Genomic DNA, 22,979 nt, shown 5'->3' with positions numbered 1-22,979 from the left:
TCCAGTTTAGCGCTATACATTTTTGTCATCCAACGTTTATTGTCATGTTTGCATTCTATATTGCCATTTATAGTGAGTTTTTTTTTCAACAGACTACGACGAAGATTTCTTCATATCGTCGTCGGCGCGGCCGTTCGAAAGCCTTGGCATCATGTCCACGACAAGCCAGTTCTTCCCCGGCATGCACGTGAAGCCGCAGCTGCTGGAGCACGACCTCGACGACGCCGACGACTTCCCCCCGCCCCCCTCACCGCTCGCACCCACCGCCCTCACCCAGACCAGAACACCATCCCTCGACTTCACCACCCCCGACTCCGGCGTCGAAGACTTCACGCCAGGATCCACCACCACAGAAGAAGACTTCAAGACCAAGAAAATCCCAGAAAGCGAGGTGAGTCAATGCTGGAAACCTATCGATAGCGGTAGCTCGAGCGAGTCCGTCAGCCCGAGTTCTCCCGGCGGCGAGGCTCTCGGCGGGCTCCGGCACACCAGAGACAAACTCAAGCTAGACCTGCCGCCCAGCCCGCACATACCATCGCCGAGACACAACAGAGTGTTCAACTTCGTGCTCGACAAGCCGAAGCGGCATCGCATCCCCGACGAGCGCCCGGCGGAGACCCCTCTCGTGATGACCGATGAGACCCCCATTGTAACCACGTCGTTGGCCATACAGAAGGACGCGGAAGACGTCACTGTTCCCGAACCGACGTTTTCCACCTTCGGAAAGGGTCACGCTAACCAAAAGAACGTAGAACCCGAAAACTCTGATCAGAAGATAATATTGACAGATGAAATAGAAGAAGAGACAGCCGAGGTGAAAGAGGAGAGTCCTGTAAAGGTGGAAGCTGTTAAGGGTGAGGGCACGGTGCTCGATAGTGGCGACGAGGACTCTGGCATTGAAAGCAGCTCCAAAGCCACACTCGAGAGGAAAACCCCAAACGTGTCGTAATTAGAACAATGTAGCGGATTTGTTATTGTATAAACTGCGAGTATAACAGGTGGCTTCACTACCAAATGAGGAGTTTAGACGTGTGGCAACAAAGAGAGAAATCCAGTAACGTTAATTAAAAACATATATTGACGGTAGGAGATACGATATTTCAAGATTTCTATTATATGTTTACTGTGGACACTCTTTGTTACCGAGTCACTCTAAGCTAGGTGATGAACACCAAAGCAATATACGAAGTCCAGTAGGAGATGTTATAAGATAAAGCCGTTAAAATGTTAATACTAAGGTGTCATAAAAATATTGAACATGAGGTTACTCTGTGAATTGAAATGTTCGTAAAAATCTGAACGATTTAAGGAAATGTGAATTCGTATAGTGAATATTTAATGTTGGTTTTTATATGAATATTATAACCTGTTCATGACTATTCTAAGACGTAACTGTCCAAAATCAAATATTTATATTTAATCAAGTTTTGCTGGAAACAAGAAAAAGCCTAAAACAAAATATCTGTAAGTAAATAACCAAAGTAAACTGGCGAATACATATCGGTTCATAACATGTATCTCCAACCTAAAAAAAACTTTTACAAAAAACAAAACCCATATAATAATACTCATTTAATTTAAGAAGATAATTATAATATATTTATTTATTCTGTAATATTGCAAGTCACATGTGCAAAATAAATAAATAAATTATTCGAAAACACATTATTCCCAATTTCGTAGATAGTTTCTAAATATGTCAATGTTTGAGTGGATCTGAAGTAATCAGTAAAATCGTAGACAAGAACTTTAGTTCCACGTCAACTACCAGTGTTCGTCTGATCTTCACAACTAAGGTACAAATAACCGTGAATTATGAATAAAATAATATTGTAACTTAGCGCTTTCAATACGAATATTATTAATAAACTTAAGTGCTTTGATACGTTTTACAATTGCAATCCGTAGATAGTTTACAGCCTACTTTTACATAAAGGTCGACAGACACTTAGCCAATCGAAGAATAATTGAGTGAACCTCTTGTATAGAACTGAATAAACGATTTACTATAATGCCAAAACACAGGATATTAAATCGTTACGTTTGACACAAGAAGTCCATGCATATTTATAAGATAGTTTTATAACTATTCACAGGATATGCATAAAATTCGGCTAAGCGTACGGCGACCGATATTAAATGAATAGACAATGGCCTATCCAATTTTTGTACCACTAACAGCCCATGATCATAATTGATAGATTTTTCATACGTAAAATTTTTACTCTTATTTCGTATTGTGGTAGATGATTAGAATTACTCTAACTCCAGTCGTTTTAAATGGGTAACTGAACTGAGAAATTAAGAGTAATTTGGGTCCCGCAAATTTGTGACAAGGTTCATAATACACTCGGAAATCTCAAGTTTACATGAATGAGAATAATTCCGAATGTCTTAGATGCATTTTGTTACAAATGCAAGACCATAAGGGTCTGTGCACATGTGTAAAACGCGACATAAAATTATAACGTGTGAATTTTCAAATGTCACCAAATTGAGTCGCAAATGCGGTCACTATAGATGTGCACTGACCTTAAATGTTGATATTGAATGCAATTATTTGCTTTACATCATATGTACGTAATTAATGTATCTTAGAGAATCTCAGCCGTTTCGTTGTCTAAGCATACACATGAAGCTGGACATCTATCTGAGGCGAATATGCTACCACCACTGAATGTAACCGATTTGATGCAATCTTTGCAGCATTGTGTCGTCTAAATTGTATTATTTGTGACAGTACGCACAAGTCAATAAACATCTTCCATCAACCTCAGGGATATCTAAATTAACGTTTCGGTCTAACGAGGTTAAGCCAACAGTAGGTAAGTTAAAGTTATATTAGGTAAGCGTAGCGTAGTTATCGTAACGAGTCGACAGCAGATCGACATTCGAGTATTTATTGTGCCCTCAGCAACAGGCATGCATGTTAAGTCTCCCCTAGAATAAACTTTGCCCCTGTGACTGTATATCGCAGAGTAAATGAACTTGAACTTATATGCCACGTTTTTATATTTTATGCTATGATTTCGAGTATTATTTTATTAGGGAAATATTACGTTTAGTGTCTTATGAACCCATAGTTTATTATCTTTGAAAATCATGAATTATTTGTTCGTGTTATAAAGTGACTGTTGCTGATTGCACGTCGTGAAGTGTGCCACTAAATTACGTCATCATTATTGCAATACGTCCAAGTGTGAACCTGATGTGCAATTCTTCTCATTTCCATATCATCGCGTTTTAGTTGTTTAGTTACTGCTGTAAATATAATTTAATGTTATCCAAGAAATTTTTTGAATATGAAAATGTATTGATTGTATTAATTATTGTACTGCATACGTGATTATTGTTCTCAACATTATATTTTACAGTTTTAGAAACTTTTTCGTTAATGTACAGGTGTAAATACGGTAGGTGTCCATTTTGTTACAATATAGAGTTACTCTGGTTTACTGGGTACATAGTTTGGTTAGATTTCCGTACGATCAAGTAACGCTATCGGTTTGTAGATGAGTTTCATAGTTGATTGGAGAAATCTCTCCAACTGCTGATTGAATATACTTTACCTTTATGTACACAAAACGAGGAATTATTTTGAATGAGGTGTCCAACATTATGGTATTTATTGTTTGTAACTTGTTATTTGTTTGAGCTGTCAGCAGTATTGTGAATGTGAACGCATCGGAAGTCTTTTCATATTGTGACTTTGTCGAGTCTTTTAAAAGTATTTCTATGAAACAAAAAATTAATAAAACTTGTGACTCAAATATAAGCCTTTTATTTTTATAAATATTCACTTATATATATTATTATTTATTAGAGATTCGAAATGCTTTTTGGGTCAAAGACTTGGCCAGATAATTCTTAACAAGATTTAGCGCCAACATGTCTCATATTCTTGTTGTCATGTCAAATCGTCATCTCTAGAACCCTTTGACCTTCCTCACGTGAAAACGAACGAACTGTCACGTACTAAGAAAATAACAGTTACTTTATCAGTGAAGAGCCATTTTAGCCCTTTAACGCCAAAGTCCAACTTTATTCGACAGTTCACTTCCGTGACATCTACGCCATGTTATGTATGTCATATAAAATCTTTTTACCTGCATATTTACGAGATTTAATCCTTACGGGTCGCAAGTTCGCAACGTGTAGTCAAAGGAGTAGCAAGTAGTAGCGTTGAAAGGGTTAACCAATTCGAAGAGCACGTCGTTTGGAATCACCCGCGCCGCCAGATGATGACGAGGCCGGTGACGTCACTCGTGGCTAGCAGACTCTCGTCGTAGCTGAAGCTCACACCCAGCACCGGTGCCGCGTGCCCTTAAACCAGTGTTTTTAATATTCGGAAGTAACAGTACAAATAGTTAAGAATAAATAAGTAGGGTATATCCTCGTAAGGCCCGGATTTCCAGACACAATAGTTAAACAATGGGATTTGGATTTTAAAAGGACTTTGGGCCTTACGACCATATAGTTGTCTTACAATTTGCAACTCAGCTCAGGTAGAGATTATGAAGCGGGATCTTGCCCCACCAGCTCTAGGAATAAGAACGACACGCCGTACCATCCTTTCCTTTTTTAAATAGGTTTAAGTTTGCCGTCGTAACGTACCTTGTAGCTTATTGACAACTGGGTTATCAGCGCGGCCTTCGATGTCGAGGAAATAGACGCAGGAATCTTCACTCCCCGACACGACGCATACGCCGCGACGGAACGACATGATCGGGCAGAACGTGGATCGCACGCTCTGATGTGTAGAAAGCACGTCGAAACGCTTCTTTAATAGGAGTGTGCCTTCGCGGTCCGTGATACTGGATTAGAAAAAAAATCTTTTATAATTCAAGCGCTAAGGGGTGAGCAGAGGTACATTAAAGTCTAATTCATTGGTTAAGACGCCGAGCCGGGATTCTATAATTTATTAAGTTTTAAATACCCATGAAGATCCAGTAGGCGGAATTAGCATCTAAGGAAAAGTCCGTGTCACGTGTGTTTTCCTCTATGATGATGAATGACATGTTTGTCTTTAAGGCTGTGCAAATAGCATTTCACTCTTTGCGTAACCAAATGTACTTTATAACAAAAATGAAACTTGATAGCCTAACAGATTGTGCAATGTCTGTGAGATACACTATAACACCTAGACTAGTGTTGCCGCTCGATAGTTTTCGATCGAACTATCGATAGTTTACCAAAAAACGATAGTATCGATAATTAATCGATAGTATCGATAGGCCTATCGGTTGGGCAGATGATTTTGGTTGTTTACTATCGATAGTGAAACTATCGATTTTTCATCTCATCTAGTTTTTGCCTGTAAGGACCCATGAAAAAATGAAAATTTTAATTCGTTCGGTAAGTAGCAATACTTAATGAAAAGTGAGTGACGGCGGTTTCTGCTGTATCAAGAGTACTGACCGGAACAGGTAGAGCGAGTTGTCCTGCGCGCTGACGAGCAGCGCGGGGTGGCGCGCCAGCCACGGGCTCCAGCTGAGGCAGCTGACGGGCCCGCCCACCACGCAGCGCCGCAGCTTGCTCAGCGCGCCGCCCGCGCCCTCCATGCGGTAGCTCACGATCACACCCTACACCCACACAAACCTTATTAACGGCTATAATAACCGCTAATCAATTCCCTTCATTCATAAAATACTGTCCTTAATTTATTATAATTGTTTATTTTAATAATTGTCAATCTGTAGTTTGCTTGTGATTCTGCCCTGGCAATGGACTTTAGAGTGAGACTTTCCTACATGTACAACAAATATTCAAAATAATACAAGAAGATTACTGTATATTTGTTCTGCTCTAAATTCGTAAAAAAAAAACAAAGAAATGTCATCAACATACCACACCGAAAATAAAATTAACATGAGGTCAATAGTTAAAGGTAATTCATTAAACGGCAGTAACACAATCATAATGGATTAGATTCGTAGAACTTAAAAAACAATGTAGTAATTAAGTTGTAACGATATGTAATGTGTCCTAAGAATAACATTATTTAATTAAAAAAATAAAGCTGATGTTTTATAATTGGTTTGAAATTGCTACTAAATGATGACGAGCAATCACTATTTCCAAGAAACCGACAGTAAATATCCTTTCTAAATATTATGAAACTTAAAAAGTCACGGATTTAGGCTACTAAACAGATCTCGCTTTAGCTCCACCGTGCTTCGAAGAGCACGTAAATCTATCTGTCCAGGCTGCTACCACGTTAGTACTTGTTAGAACTCGTTTAAAAAAAATAACGTTAATTAAAGACATACCTTATCGTTGGCTGCCCAGAACATTCGGCCGCTCGATTCGCACGCTATAGACAGCACTTTCCCACCGAGGATACTACTCCCACCTGAACATGAGAACACTCTGTATAAACTAGCTCATTTAAATACAAAATGTTATTGCATCATCGTAAATGTTTACGACTCAACTAAACTTACCTCTTGGATATATTCCCGTCGATATGTTCAAAACCTCAACCATTCCTCTTGCGTTGCCGGCCTTTATTATATTATTCAGGAATATTATTTCATTGAATGGAAGGGAGCATTATAAACAATTCTATAGAGCATTCTATACTTGACTGGGAACAGGTAAAAACAGAAAGCGTTCAGCGTGCCGAAAAAACCATCCTTCGTGTTCTTCCTAAAATGAGGTACCATTAATGCGCCTGCCACTATCCGGTTCATCATATCCTTATCATAAGCAGAGGTACATTAAAGTATAATTCATTGGTAAAGAGGCCGAGCCGGGATTGTATAATTTATTAAGTTATGAAGAGCCCATCCCAGTAAGGATTACGAGCGTGAATTGATATATTCATATAATTCATGTTATTTTGGGAGAGCTTTAGCCTTAGGGAGGCTTCCACGATCAATTACTAGTTCATCCATATATTAGCCTCCAAGTGCGTGCGGGCAGTAAAGGATACGATGACCATGTTGTTGTTGGCGGGCTGGAAGCAGCAGCACAGCAGCGGCGCGCGCAGCTGGTCCCGCGCCGCGCGCAGGCGCCTGCGCCGCGCCACGTCCCACAGGCACAGCGCGCCGTCCAGCCCGCACGTCACCAGCAGCTCGTTGGACGCCGACCAGTCGCACCCTGTAACAGCAGCATTCGTGCAACTTACGACTGCGTGAACAATGTACTCATAAGTAGACAAAGAGTACGACACGCTTGTTATCGCGAATGACTTATTACCCTATGATTTAATATCTTCAGAGGAATATCAGTGAAAGCAGATTGTCTTCTCGATCATTTGTGTGTGGTTTGGCTATGCACACCCTGATAGGGATGCAGGCGTGAATTTATTAAACTTACTTTAACTTAATTTCATACCTACACAGTTAATATGTCCTAAATTCATTTTCTAGTGATTTCAGATTCAGATTTTTTCTAATGATAAGCCGTCTTTGCTCTTCAAGTTTTATATAATATACGTATATAATACAAGCCAATTCAATCCCACCCTTGCTATATTTTTTTTGATAAATTGTATAATGTATAATGCATAGAAAATTTAATCAGATTGATAATCAAAACTAAATGTGTCAACAAGGTATCTTATGGTAAATTGTGGTTCTGTAGAATCCAATACAGTTAAGGGGGTCAGTGGAATGTCTATACAAAGACATACCGGTGACAGCGTCAGTATGTCCATCGAAGACCACGCTCACGCGGGGCGGCGATGCTGTGACGTCACAAATGGATACGGTGCCGTCGTGTGACGCGCAGCACAGCTTCGACCGGTCGTTGTTTGCAAATTTCACCATGCTCACTTGATCTGTGTGCTGGAATATATATGTATTGTAACTAGAAACCAATTGTCATTTTAACAAACATCTGATGTTTTTCCAGGGTCCCTAGTAATTTTGCAAAACAAGAGCGTTTGCAACTTGACTAAGCTACTCCCTCAATCTATAAGAGGCAATCAAAGGGTGTAGACAAATTGCAAATGATGTGCAAAAAAAGTTTTTTAACACAGACAAATGTTTGTAATACAGTACCCTAAAAGTCCTCTTACATCAATTACATACCTGATCAAATATATGATGTACTCCTGTAAAAGCGTAGTTTTCTGATATGGTGAGGTCATTTTTCTTTTTAGAATTAGGGCCCGGTGAAGGGAAGTCATCAAGTGCCAGACTGGCCTGAAAATATTATATTATTATTATTATTGTTAGTTAATTTCAATCTTTGAATATTAGAAATATAATAGGCTAAATCAATCTAAAACAATATGATATATTAATGTAAATCAGAGGAGTCTACATATACTTTATTTTACTTTGTAGGTAAAATTAGTTGTTCACAAAATAGAGCTTACTTTGCTACTAGACCTCTGCCTTGAGGATGTTGAGCTAAGTGAGATGTTGTCTTGCACTCCATAACGACGCTGCAGCAGCTGGCTTCTGATGTTCAGGTACTTCTTTATTGTCTCTATATCCTATAAGGGATACCAGATTTTATTTGCAGATAGTGGAAAAATAAAGGTAGGTACCTTTATAAATATTTTTACAACAATTAATATTAAATGTAGGTAATTTAAACACATTGTTAAGTCTTGAACTTACTATTTGAAACATAGGTATCGACACAAAGATTAAGAACATAAATGGAAAATAAGTATTATTAAAGCAGGTACTTGCCTTGAATTTAGCATTTTCACGAAGAAGTTGACTGCGCCGACGTATGTAAAGGGTCTCTAGAATAATCAAATTGATGTACTTAATAAACAACAATTGTAACAATTCGCAAATATTTTTATTTAATTTTCCCGTTGTTTTGATATTTGTCTATAGAATACATGTTTTTAATATTGCAAAGGCTATATTTTTGTAGTTTAAAGAAAAAAAATGCTCTAGGTGCTCCGAATTATATGCACTTACTAAAATTTGGATTATTCGGAGCTCGGTATGCATTGAATCTGGCGTCCAGAGCGAAAATCTGTTGTTGAAATGCTGCTGCCATTGCAGCCCACTTAAATCACTATTCTCTTAGTACTTTACACTATACTTTTGGATGACGCTCATTGTAGTTATATTTCATGGGATTGTTCCGAAAATAAGCACAATTATTGTATTTTAACATATAAAAAACAATTTTTAGTTCCTGTTACTAACTTTAATGACATGACGTTTCATTCGTTTGACAACAAACAGCTGTTCTTAGGTGGTCGTTCGTTTCATTATTAATTGTTTTATAAAACATTAGGTATGTTCGTTTCTTACTTCACTGAACGAGTCATGTACTTTAAACTTTGTTTTTCCCAATTTTCCATTTTACCTGTAAATTATAGGATGAAATAGTATGGCTTTAACAGAGTCCAAACTAAGTAACATACATAAATTCACACTGTATTGTATTCATCGGCAGTTTTAATGTACAGTCTTCGATGTACAGTATACGTAGTAGTAGGTAGGTACTTAAGTACCTCTTTTATAAATGGTAGTCAGTGTGATCTACCAGCATAGTGTTTCTAAAAACTATATCTTATGTAAATTGCAAAATGATTATCAATTTCTAGGTAATCCTAATCATGTTGCGACGCGTGGCTATTTATCATGCCCACGCAAGTTCATCGCGCGTCCTCCGACGCAGACCGCGCGCGGAGGCCAGCCATTTCTTGGAATCCTTGTTTCCGATTCCGAAATACTCGGCGAGCGGGCGCCCCGCTTCGCTGTCATACCGAGAAATCTCAAAGCACGTTATTCTGGGGCAAAGCCGTGTAAAACCCCGAACACGTAGCATCTAGAGGCTCTGCCGTTATAAATAATCAGAATGCGTAAACACAAGTCGGTGACCCCCAATTACTGCCTTGGAGACATTTCTGCTTAACTCGCACTTCAGGGGATTATGCAATAGGATCGATTGAAAAACTTAATAAACATTTGTATTCCATTTATTTGACAAACATTAATTAGATCGTAGATTTAAAACGGATTCATACAACAAATGATGTGTACAGATGGCGGAGGTAAACAATTGCTGACTTTATTTACATGAGACGGATTAGTTATAAACTTAGTAATAGTCTTTTACAGTGCAACATCATCGATCGCGTCGTGTATTATAAGACAGTCAATTAATTAGTAACTACAAATCCATTGTTAAACATTGACTATACTTGTTGTACCTAAAATAATGTTCAAACATTGCATTGACTGTAAAAAAATGCGTAGGTTTAGTGTAAAAAATATGTATAGCTTTAAACTAGAAGAGCAAGTGAAAGTGCCTGGAGTACCATACTTGAAATCGGGGAAAACGTTTAATATAACTATTTCCCATTCATTTACTGTTTCCATAACACCATTTCAAAGTTTTCCAGTCTTCACAAAGTTCAGGCACTTTTACTACCTACATGATACATAATGTAGATTAAAATAAATCAGTCAAAACTTAACGTAAATCTAAAGGCAAGTATTACTAGACAATAATATTTACCGATTACGCACTACAGTTTATACATTAAAAATCTTATTCTAATTTATATACAAAATACATAATTTCATTAACAAACCATAATATCAATATATTTATTTTAGCCGATTTTAATAGAAGCTGGAGCTACCTAATACCTACAATAGTTGTTTAAAATTAGTCACTTATTTTAATTAAAGTGTTGTGGAGAAGATCAATTACGATTGACAAATTATACACGGAATTCATTGAACACGATGCAAATAAAAAATATAATTTCCACAAGGCGGAACTTTAAACGTTTGTCAATCTTAATTGATAAAGTCCAAAACCCTTTAAACACGCAGCTAAAACAATGGCATATAACATACAGCACCTATAAACAGCTGCCAATAGAACATAATCTCTGACGTAACTGTAAGTTCGTTGTTTGAGGAAAGTGCAATTCTTCGATAGACGCTATCACGGCATGGACCAATTTCCGGCCTCTGTTTACACAAGTAGTTACATACATTATACTATTTTCTAAGATTTTAAATTCCGCCATTACGATTATTTATGGTTTAATGTAATTTTTCACGCTTCCTGTACTAATCTTCAATTCTAAAATGTAGTAGTCTATTGCTTTGATTTAGCTTTGGGTCATTACTACATCAAATGAGGGTATACTCGAATTTAAATATAATAAGCGATTGATATGCTAACATTCAGGGGCGTGCCATATTTATTACTTTACTCATGTAACCTTGCGTAATATTGTGTCCAACATGTGCTATACTGTAATGACGGAATTATTGACGTATGTCCCGTTACACTTAATTATAGTACATTTTATTGAGGTCAAATGTTTACAGGCAAGAGCCGGCAAGGGTATCGTCTAATTACAATAACATTTCAAGAAGATACATTCTGTGGGTATTTTTATTTAGTATTACATAAATTATCACGTCGCATTCGTCGTGAATAATACAAATGTAAGTTGTATTAAGTTCTGTAATTAGACAACACTAAGTTATATTAAGAATTTGACAGCGTTTGTCAAGAACAAAGACTTTTACAGAATCCGTGCGACAAGTTGTGAACAGTCATCTAGGATTTAAGCATATAAGGCTAATGTTTTAACTAAACATCACATTTACTTGCCTTTATTATTAATTCATAATTTCTGTCGTTGACAACAAAAACATAGAATTCAATAAGACATTCCATGACTCAGTTACAATGACTTTAGCTGTGATAGTCGTGGGCCTGTCTTTGCGATGAAAAAACTACCGTTATCGTTTTTATCGTCTTGGGTTCTAATTAATTATACCTACTAAAGTATGATCTTCTTAACTCAGCACATGTTTTAATAAAATTTCTTAAAAGAACCACTTTTGGGTCCTAACTTTAAAGTACGGTAGTTGTATATAAATGGTTTAAAGCATCAAGCCGGCAGCTAGCATTGTCTCCATCCTGAATGCTGATCAATCGACCTCAAGCTTAGGCCTGTGCCAAGCAACTTTAATCCAAGTCTATCCATAATGTAAAACGGTTTACCGACACACTAGTTGTAGGAATTTACTGTAGCTCAGTGCACTGCATACGAATGTGCCGAAATTGAGTGAGAATGTACGGACAAGGCACCGCGTCGTCTACAAAGCCCACTGTGTCCCCATTCTGAGCCTTGTCACGTCACACTACGCTCTTTTGAATAATCTTATCATTAGGCTTTATTACTACCCACTTCGGGAATCTTTAATGTGTTGGGCATTGTAAGATTCAAAGAACCTGCTACTGTTGCAAATGTAAATTACAGCTTGTTTCTAAGATGAATATAACTTTCTGAACTCTTTGCCTAAACACGTGACAATAAATCGTAGGTATTTCCACAACTTATAATTATCTTTTATGTTGGAAACAAGAGAGATTAAAGTGACGTGTACTATAAAACACGGCTGCATCATGATTATTATTTATTCATAAATAATATCTTTGAAGTCACTGTCATGGATTTATCGTGTTATCGAAAGACGAGTGACATTGAGAAATGATTTAATTTTAAATGGGTTTAAAAACAGAGTTCACCAGTAATATTATGTGATTTAAGTATTTTGTTTCCATTAATTGTTCAGGTGTTTCTTCCAAGAAATGATAGTTAAGTAAAATAAATTAATTTATATTAGGTAGTTGTAAAATCTTTTATCGGAGCGTTGACCTCAGCGTCGCTAATTATATTTACAACGGAAGTAATCCATTATAGTCGGGTTATTTACGATTATAATATAATCACATCAACATAGCTATTGACAAACCAGTTGCGTGTCGTTATTTTTATTTATGAAGGTATTGTCCGGTCCGATAGATAATATTCGCAGTAAAAAGCCTGACATTCCGGACATTCTGTTTATCGATTGCTCCCTACTCAGTCTTTATCGTAAAATTACACAACTTTTTATCCATACCATGAATTTAATTAGAATCGACTGCAGTTAGGTATTTCCGAATAGATAAATATGGAGTTCGACTGAACGTTGATAACTTGCACTAATTACAACGAAACCTTTATCGTTCATAGAAAAATATATGTAGCTAATATTATAAAAAGTCGAGTTTAAAATATGGTATAATTCTGTTAAATGTAAATAATTAACTTCGCTACGGACAATAAGTTAACACCGTTATTTTATCTAAAACACTTTTAAAACTCCAATAAAATGTGTAGTAAATTGCAAGGTTTTTAGTATCTTTTTAAGTAGCTTAGCAAACCTAGCGGGTCATTCCTTGTAATTTATTTCAACAATTTAGCCTACAGAACCCCTTTCAGTCTTATTCATTGCTGGGTGTTTCTAGCGAGACACGCCCGCTGTGCCCTTGCGTTACGTCTACAAGCAATCGTATCTATCACTTACAAACCATTGCTGTTCTAAAGATAAATCACTTTCAAGCACCTAAATTATCTACCATGAACGCACTTCATAATAATAATAGGTTCATTCACGATATTTTACTCGTACTAGAACATAATTGGAGTTTCCAGTGAATGCTAATTGCAATATCTAGTTGCTTTTTTAAACCACAAGAATGAAATAAAATTATCATTAATTGTCAGTTGTTGTGGCACATGCTTAACTGCGGGGCGCCTAATGAATGTTCTGTTCTCTGTGGGTTCTACGTTGTCTAATATTTTTTTAAAGACTGGTGGATATTACATCCTCGCACTCAAAACTTCTTAGACATTGGCCCATACACCTCAAAGATAAAACATTTAGTATAATATAATACACAAAATATGCAAATAGAATAACATACCTTATCTTTGCTATAGCACCCGCATACGCATACCGCAAACGACCTAGTTCGGTGATGCAATCGCTACTGAATCAGTCAACAAATTACCTATCTTATTTCTTTGCAGTCTCTACATGTTTTTTTAGAGAATTGTGGGATTAAGTTACTTAATTTGTAAAGATAGCATAACTTGTTGTTATTGGAGGAATGCTAACAGAAAACGGTGTGGACGTTGTACCTACTATCCAAGTTGTTTGTCCTGTACATAGCTCTAGTAAACTTCGGACTGTCTATTTATTCTAGGTAACTAGCTTGGTTATCTACTGGTAAACGGAGTCCTTTAATTCAAAACTGTTGCAGTAAAAAATAACTTTGCAAGATATTTTATCTTCTTATATCGCATAGATGCGACACGTATTTCTTATACAATGCAAAACTGTAGTATTATTAACGAATCGATAGCCATGACTATATAAATAACTTTATCTACAAACGTTTTATGACAGATAACATGTTAAACAATCTTTATCGTTGCTGACGTATTAAATACCGAGTTTAGTCATCAATTTTCTCCATAATCTATGATAAACTGTCTTATTTCATTACGAAATATTAATTTTTTTAGAAAGTACTGGAGAGTAATGGTTAAGTAAATAGCAGATCTAACGTATACGAACTGAAATAGATAGTGCCTCAAATTTTAGTTTTAACCTAAGTTGTATCAATAACCATCATGCTAACAACAATATATTCATATTTTACTATATTCAGATCTGCCAATATAATAGTAAAATTCATATGATTAATTATATTTTCTAACTATAAAACCAATATAACAAATCATAATCTATTTTCATAATATACTCCGTCGCACCTAAATAATGATTATTCGTGATTCTTAGGTTAGCAATGATAAAGCAATTTTTTTTTTTGATAAAACACTTATTTTTATAGACGGATGTAAGTCTGAAAATTTCGTTAATAATTTCAAAGCATCTTTCAAAGTGCGTTCTCTGCAGCCGCAGTCGTTACCATCTTCCGCGTATCGTCCGAGTGGTCGGCAAGTAGTCTTCTTTATTTCTCTCAATTCTGGAAATGCTAATCACCCGAACCAGTTGATAGTTCGCGGGGAGACCGCGCGCTCTTTCTCGGAAACGAAAGCGAGACAGCCGCTAGGGGGGTGAGGTGACTCACTGAGTTGACTCGCCGAGAAAAAAGGTATAGAATGTCGCGACCAACCGATCATATTAAAATAAAATGTAATTTTAAAAGTATTATCGCAAAGTATATTTTTAAACTGTTTTTGAAAACTAACGGAACCGTCCGTCTTCTTTGCTAGGCGTGCCATTGAAGATAATTTAATCGAAGACTGGAGGCGGTTTTTAAACCCAATACTGAAGTAAATCCCCGAATAGTTTACCACTGTATAATATGAGTCATACAAAGAGTCAAGTCATTTGAGTGATTGCTGCAATCATTAAATCTCAGCCCACCTCTAGCGACTAGTGAGAAATGTGATTATCGTAATAACCTCCCGGAACAGGCCCTTTCCGATCTGTTTGTAAATACACAGAGCAAAAACTACTGCCACATGCGCCATGACCGAGATTGTCGATTAAAAAAAATACAAGGAAAGCTCTGCGGTTACTTTTTTTAATAGCTTTGCGTAATGGCCGCGTGATGATTAATAATATTAGATATTTATCGTAATTTACTTTTTGTGATACACTTCCTAATAAACTATTAAAAAGCAGATGTTATTATTTATTATCTGACAGTTTTTTCATTGTCATTTATAGTAGTGTACGGAGAATTAATGTCTAAAAAAGTTCTTAATTAGGTGTTTAGTCGTAATATCAATTCGCACTAAAACTAGTCCTGGGCCAAAAGACGCAAACGACCTATAGATTAAGACTAATTGACCATCAACAGGAATTTTAAGTCCGCCTTCCGAGAAACGTTGAAGGCCTTAGCCTTACCTACCCGAACTGTGGACACACGTCGTCATAACGCTGCGATGCACCAACTTATATGAACCACTTTAACATGAAATATCGCGACAATTTCGCGCTCCACGGCGTCTCAAGCGCGCTCCACGCTCGAATTGGCGCGAAATGTCACCACCGCACCGCTGTCACTTCTTGTTCTCTAGAAACAATATACGCCACGCCACGACAAATACACGAGATGCAGTAGTTCCAGCTATAAATAACGATTAAATAAGAAACAATCAGCCCTTGATGAGTTCTCGGAGTGAATTAATATGTTTAACCAGAAGTGCGGGGTACGTATTAGGAAAATTATCACCCGAGTGTTGTTATAAAAGTTCTCTGAAGGACATTAAGTGCTTATAAGAACTCGAATATGAAGCGGTTTTGAGAAGTGCCGTCTATGGTGTGTTAAGTCGCTTTGCAGGGGACTTTTAGATCGCGCAGTGTAATGCTGGTGTCGAATTTCTCGAAGCTAAGCAGTAGTAGTAGTGTTTAATATCGGTTAATTATAGCCGATGTCTAGAACTAATACCAGTTTAATTGTACAATCGCATACAATATCAACGTTTTAAGAACCATGCTAAGTTGAAGTACATAATTGGATAATGGTTATTAGTTCTTGCGTGTTATAAAACGTGTCGATTTATTTATACTTTGTGTATTGATTTAGGTAGAATAGAAGCTGCCTGATGGCTCTTGTCATTAAAAATAAAGTAATCCTCACACACTGTATCTTAAATATACAAATATGTAATACCCGCGACATGGTTAACTCGCTTTAGTGAAATGCACGCATTATTATCTATAATATTACTTGAAAATTAACCATCTCTAGAGACCATCCAATTAGAGCTTTAATGATAATATTGTCATAGTTTTCCATAGACCTGAATGTCAATACAATCAAGTCGATCGTCAAATACAATGGTCCAAAAGTAATAAGTATGCTAACAGAAAACACATACCTAATTTATATTATAATGAAGCTATTTTGAACAACGCTTATGTGCACTTATAGAGAAGAATAATCATAGTCCTAATAGAACCATCGTCTTTCGTACTCAAAACATAATTAGTGCCAAAACATTTATTTTTAATTTATATTAGTGGGTCTAGGTCCAATTTTCTGGAGCATGTCCGTTCGTTGTTTTGGATGTCACTGTAGCAAATGTACCATAGTAATTAGCTGCTGCAAAGTTGTACCAGTTGTCCCATATTTCCGTAGTTATTAGGCGTGTCAGAGTACCAGTTGTCGTTATTCCCAGTCGTCGTCGCTGGAGGAGCGCGCCGGGGAGCTCTCGGTGGGCTCGGGGATCACGCTGGCCAGCGTGTGCAGCACGGAGCCACGCTCGGCGCCCGAGATACCGCGCCGCCGCATCGACAGTTTGGCGTGCAGGTCCGCCATCAGGTCGCCGCCGCTCGGTTTAGATGTCTGGGAACAACGTTACATGTTTTAAAGTCGTAACACCGAGTCATCATCATCTCCCTAGCATTATCAAGTTTCTCACAGGGTCCGCTTACGTAACATGCCTGTCTGACTTTCCAACCCGCGAAAAACCAGCCCAATACAGGTTAGGTCACATACCTCCTAATGCATTTCTCGGGAATGTGGGATTCCTCACGATGTTTTCCTTCACCGCTGAGCACGTGATAATCATTTACTTATGATCCAAATATGAATTCAAAAACAAATTCGACAATCATCGGTTTAGGTTACTTGGATTTGAACCTTCGACCTCAAAGTGAGAGGCAAGCGTTCTACCAACTGGGCTACCATGGCTCGGATAAAGTCGTAAGACCGAGTGTTGTTTTAAAATCCAAACTCCATTGTTTAACTATTGTGTCTGGAAATCTTAGCGTTACGACGTTATTGAACTTCATAGGAGATAAGAGAACCGCTAATAAGCTGTTAATCAGCATTGTAAGTGTAATGCTCAAAAACGGATTGTAAATGTTATATTAGGTACAGACGTAAGAAGGTAATACTCCCGGCACCTTAATACCACTAAAACCTGAGTCTGCATTGGACTTAATATTATACGAGTATATTATACTATGAAATATGTACGACGTACATACTATATACGCAGGTACTAAGCTTAAGCATCGGAGATTACGGGCGTAAGTACGTGTAATATATTTCGTCTGTATGTTGCCGATTCCTGGTACCAGCATCTTCATATATTTTTATATATAAAATCTGTTCAAACGCAACCATTTTTGCAATGTAACTAAAATTCGTTTACTTTCAATTACTCACAATAATGAGGTTAAAATAGTATTTGCATACATAAACTGCCTATATACGTCCCACTGCTGGGCACAGGCCTCCCCTCAATCAACCGGAGGGGGTATGGAGCATACTCCACCACGCTGCTCCATTGCGGGTTGGTGGAGGTGTATTTTTACGGCTAATAGCCGGGACCAACGGCTTAACGTGCCCTCCGAAGCACGGAATCATCTTACTTTTTCGGACAATCAGGTGATTCAAGCCTGAAAAGTCCTTACCAAACAAAGGACAGTCTCACAAAGTGATTTCGACAATGTCCCCATCGGGAATCGAACCCGGACCTCCAGATCGTGAGCCTAACGCTCTAACCACTAGACCGCGGAGGCTGTTCGTATTTGCATGCTTTTGTTTTATTATGGAAATACACGTGATTGGAGACGAGACTAATGGCATGGACGGTTTAATCTAGCGAGGCCTACGGCACACAATAAATCAATGGCCGCTTGATAACTTTAGACACTAACACATTAATAGTTTTCCGAGAAACATTAATCAATGAGTTGTTTGAAGTTGAGAATCGGCTTGAATGGGATTAAATTTATCGGATTTATTTGTACAAAACATTATAATCAATGTTTCTTAGACCTCGAACAAAGGATTAATTATTTTATAGAAAAGAAATATTAAGATTTTAATTTCCTAAAAGTTGAGCTTTCTTTCTCCACCGCTGTATAGCCATAGAATAAGGGATAAATACTACGTATAGAACGGCAACTCTCCGCTCCCCACCAGCGGCTGAACTTGGTTTACCTCAACGCCCCTCGGTCTTACTTTAATTTTCAATCGTATGGGCTTTACACACACAGATGTACGTGTACGGTAACGTCAATGTGTAGTGTCTGTGTAAAACGAGGTTTTTTATATGAAGTCTCTGGCGTATAGCTATAGCATAGGAGAGAATACATCCATGATAAAATGAATATGAATCAAAAATTGAAACTTACATTTCATCTTATTAATAATATTCAAAGGTTATTGACACGGTGAGTGTACATTAAACCGGATCAACGTAAATATTTAATACTTACAAGGATGTTTCTGGCAGCTGTCGAACCTCGTTATACGTACATGTTGAACGAACATCCGACGTCATATCAAATTCGACATGATGATATTTAAAATCCTGACATTTTCTCTTAAATGTACTGAGAGTAATAAAAATAAGAAACGATGATTTCTTTCCTTGTAGTTTTATAACATAAGTTTAAAAACAGACGTGAATGAAATTATTAATATATTACGTAGTTATTTATTATGCCACAGGCCTATATAAAGATTTTCCCTATGATATACCTACTCATAGTTAAGGAAATCATTAAAATAATGGATAACATTATTTCGTTTCTACGAAGTTTACACAGCAAAGTAATAATTTATTATACAATAGGAGCATTCATCTTCTATTAAATATTTCAGTAGGTATTTTTATAAGCCGATTATTGCAGCCCCACCATTTGTGATTGGTCTAAATTGGATAATCGAGTGGTATTGGCTATCATATATATACAAGTGAACAATTTAGTGAACGATTTAGGCACCAGCCCCTCATTGGTCAGTTAGCAATGTTAGCATTGTCAGGCGCGTACCAAGAAACTCGCGCGACAAAAAACATGAAAGTGAGTTGCAAGTTCTGCGTATCGTTGTATTCGCTGTCGACCATTCCACTGATTTTGATGTAAAACCGAATAAAACCAGTTTTCTTTACAATTTCAGTTCGAAGCATTTTACATTAATGCGATTACAGAATTTAGAGATGAATAAAGGCTTACATTTTGAAATATGATTCTAAAGTTTTATAATGTGATTAGATTAATGATCAATCATCACGTTCGTTACTGTCATTACTCATTACCTAGATATTGTAATTATAGTTTTTGAAAAATATGTGTGGTTAAATATATTTACGAAAATAAACGAATCAACATAATTTTACAAAAAAAAAACTTCAAAAATAATTAAGCTGTCTATCAAAATTCGTTAAAACTGTTACATTCCACGTGTAGAGGCCGCGTAATACCGAGAAACTGTTATGAATTGAAGCGTGTTATATTATACAGTGCCCTTTATTCGCTCATAAAGGTTTTCGTTCTAGTACCCGACATCGACAATGTGCTTGTAAGGTCAGCATTCTACTCCGAACTATATTTATTTAATTTTAAGCATTTGCCGTTTCCTAGAAAGCCCAGACCATCCATTTGTGTTAATGAATAAAACGTCACAGCAGTCCCACTTCGGACGGCTGCTTTATTGAATTGTTTCATTATTTTTTACGTTCCACATTTAGTAAATTGCATTTTAATTGTTCAAACTAAATGAAGGCCTATCTCACTATTAAATAATGCAGCATTATAAACGAAACGCATCTACTAAAGATAAATTAATCCTGTTTCCCGTTTCTTTCCTATTTTACTATGCAGGTTTTTTCTTACATCATAATTTGTTTAAAAGACATGTCGGTAATGTCTCTGTTACGAGTTTACGAGTACTAATATGTATACACTTTGGAACCATGTCACATTAACTTTTTTGACAAATTAAACCGTCATCATCATCAGCCCATTAACGTCCCTACTGCTGAGGCACGGGCCTTCCCTATGGATGGATAGGGAGATCGGGCCTTAAACCATCACGCGGGCCCAGTGCGGTTTGATGGTTATTAACGACTGCTAATGCACCCGGGACCAACGGCTTAACGTGCCTTCCGAGGCACGGAGGAGCTCGAGATGAAAACTTTTTTTTTGTTTTTTGTGGTCACTCATCCTATGACCGGCCTTTGCGAAAGTTGCTTAACTTCAACAATCGCAGACCGAGCGCGTTTACCGCTGCGCCACCGAGCTAGATAGTAGATAAATGTCAAATATGATAGTGCGAGAGGGTTCTAACGTGTCTACGCGTACGTGGCTTGCCCCTTGGGACTTCGGTATGGTCCGTTGATCCTTTATTTACTGTCAATTTGCAATGTTCTATTATGCGCCTGACGTGACTGGACATAAAGCGTTGCGTATCGGACACACGGACGGCATATTTGAATGCATTGACAATGCGGTACAGACCCGTATTCATCTCGACAATGCCACGACAAAATGATTCGACACGCCGCGTCTCAGGTTTCGAGGAATACTCTAAGACTCCAACTCATTTGTTGCAGAATCACCATAACGGATAGATTTCAGGATATAATAGAACAGGGTGGTTGAAAAGATAACATCAAAGCAAGAAATGTCAAAGGGCAATATTGCTTTTTTAGATGAATTCATGTAAAAAACATTTCTTGACATTGCGCGCTTAATTTAATGTGGGCAAATGTCAAATTGCAATATTCCTTTTTAGATGAATTGCTTTAATGTGGGGCCTGTTCACGAACTGAAAGGTTTGTTTGAAGTAAATTGAATACAGGTAAAAGGTAAATATCAATTTATGGTCAATAAACAAAAAAATATGAAAATGATTAAGGTTAAAATTGATAGATTGAACACATGTGACTTTTACTATAATTTAAATGACGTCGCGTTTATTAATTGCAAAACGTTCCAATTTAGCTCTGTATAATTTACGGGTGCAGTAAATTACAGGTATCCAGCTGAGTTACTTGCAAGGTTTGCTTGCTAAGGTTCTGTGAAAGGTATCGATTAATAGCTTGTTAGTCCCGATCACGCAACGAGTCGAGTGCACGTGGAAAACTGCGCCAGAGATTGATAGACCGATACTGTAATGACAGGGTTGCATAAACTATAATATATTAACGTTTTTGACAGGCTAAGTACTAGGGTCTAGCTAACCATTGACATAAATAAAATAAAATCGAAATGAAAACTTCTCGCCAGTGCTCTCTAGTTGCATCTTTGCCCTGTATATATGTTTAATTATCCTTACATATTTATTTTCTATACCTTGGTCTAAAAGTGTTTTTAGCTATAGTGTTGTCGCGCTTCCATTACTTGCACTATGGTGATGTCGAACCTATGTTGTAAGACCGTCGTCTACAGACACATCTTTATATTACGATGTTTTAAAATATTTATTGCCGTTATAATTATAAAGATGTTAAATCCGATATATTGAGAAAATGTCTTTTTATTGTCGATAAAAAAGAAGAACAACCCAGGAGTGGATTGTATTATTTGCCCTTGTATTCGAACCCATTCTGTGTGTCTACTATCGAATTAATGTTACTTCGCTTATCGTTATCGATTTATGCACTAGTCGCCTGTGAGCCGGTAACTCGGGATTAGTTCTACCGGCCTCAATCCCAGCGGATCTTGTTAATGCATGTAGTAGATTTAGTTATAGATAATGTACATAGGTAGGGTTTGGGGACTGTGTCAAAATCATGAACGCAGCCTGGTTCTATTTGAATTTTTTTCGTTTTTTTATAGGTATGTATTAATATTTTTAGGTTTGTATCAGTTTTTTTTTTTTTTTACTTTACAGTAAATACAAGATGATTAGTATCAAAAAACAACATTTTCCAACATAGATTCTTTGTAACTCGTCTATCTTGCACGATACACTAATTATTCCTTAATCAACATTAGAAATCCACTAATAATCATACCCATTAATCTTAGAATTTACATTTTGGTGCTATTTAAAATGGTTTCCAAGAAAATAAAGCGTGTTTCTGTGTTGGTAGGTGCGTAGGCGGCGCGCGAGCCGTTTTGTATCGATTACTGGGAAACTTATCAAAAGAACGGAAAAGTGGGCACGAAAGGCATACCGGCTGGATGATTGGTTCAAGTTGATTTCCAACGAAGAAACCCTTTACAAGAGAAGGTATTAAGTTATTTTAAAATAATGTAAAGATAATGAAAAACGGCACGATGAAATCGCTACCGCTAAATCTTGACGGTAAACACACCACGCAAAATAATGTATCTACCTACATTCATACGTTCTAAACACACGTACTAAATCTCTTCCTAAAAGGACTTAACGCTAGTTTCAAAAACTTGTTACCGGAATTATCGCATAGAACACAGAATACGTATGTAGGAAATAATAAACCGGTG

General features: G+C 37.1%; 3 protein-coding genes across 9 annotated transcripts in view; 1 reads left to right on the top strand and 2 right to left on the bottom strand.

Annotated features, from left to right (window-relative positions):
- LOC126368681 (uncharacterized) overlaps positions 1–3,651 on the top strand; it is a 43,224-nt gene extending 39,573 nt beyond the window's left edge. For all 6 annotated transcript variants that reach the window (XM_050012777.1, XM_050012779.1, XM_050012778.1 and 3 more), the window contains one exon: positions 93–3,651. In XM_050012777.1, coding sequence (XP_049868734.1) covers positions 93–949 — 857 coding nt within the window. In that variant the 3' untranslated portion in view covers positions 950–3,651. The remainder of the gene's footprint in view (positions 1–92) is intronic.
- A 154-nt stretch (positions 3,652–3,805) lies between these two features.
- LOC126368721 (WD repeat-containing protein 13-like) lies at positions 3,806–9,157 on the bottom strand. Its single transcript, XM_050012854.1, has 11 exons — positions 8,889–9,157; positions 8,649–8,704; positions 8,327–8,446; positions 8,037–8,150; positions 7,637–7,790; positions 6,935–7,101; positions 6,444–6,504; positions 6,270–6,352; positions 5,419–5,582; positions 4,615–4,814; positions 3,806–4,323 (listed from the first exon to the last, which is right to left on the bottom strand). Exons 1-11 carry the CDS (start codon positions 8,968–8,970, stop codon positions 4,223–4,225), a joined length of 1,302 nt encoding a protein of 433 aa, XP_049868811.1. The 5' UTR covers positions 8,971–9,157; the 3' UTR covers positions 3,806–4,222.
- Positions 9,158–9,885: 728 nt separating this feature from the next.
- Positions 9,886–22,979, bottom strand: part of LOC126368720 (WASH complex subunit 1-like) — a 46,571-nt gene continuing 33,477 nt past the window's right edge. For both annotated transcript variants that reach the window (XM_050012853.1, XM_050012852.1), the window contains exon 6: positions 9,886–17,112. In XM_050012853.1, coding sequence (XP_049868810.1) covers positions 16,936–17,112 — 177 coding nt within the window. In that variant the 3' untranslated portion in view covers positions 9,886–16,935. The remainder of the gene's footprint in view (positions 17,113–22,979) is intronic.

Source organism: Pectinophora gossypiella, chromosome 8, assembly GCF_024362695.1.
Source record: "Pectinophora gossypiella chromosome 8, ilPecGoss1.1, whole genome shotgun sequence".
Taxonomy (NCBI): Eukaryota; Metazoa; Arthropoda; class Insecta; order Lepidoptera; family Gelechiidae; genus Pectinophora; species Pectinophora gossypiella.
This window is presented reverse-complemented; position numbering and strand designations above follow the sequence as displayed.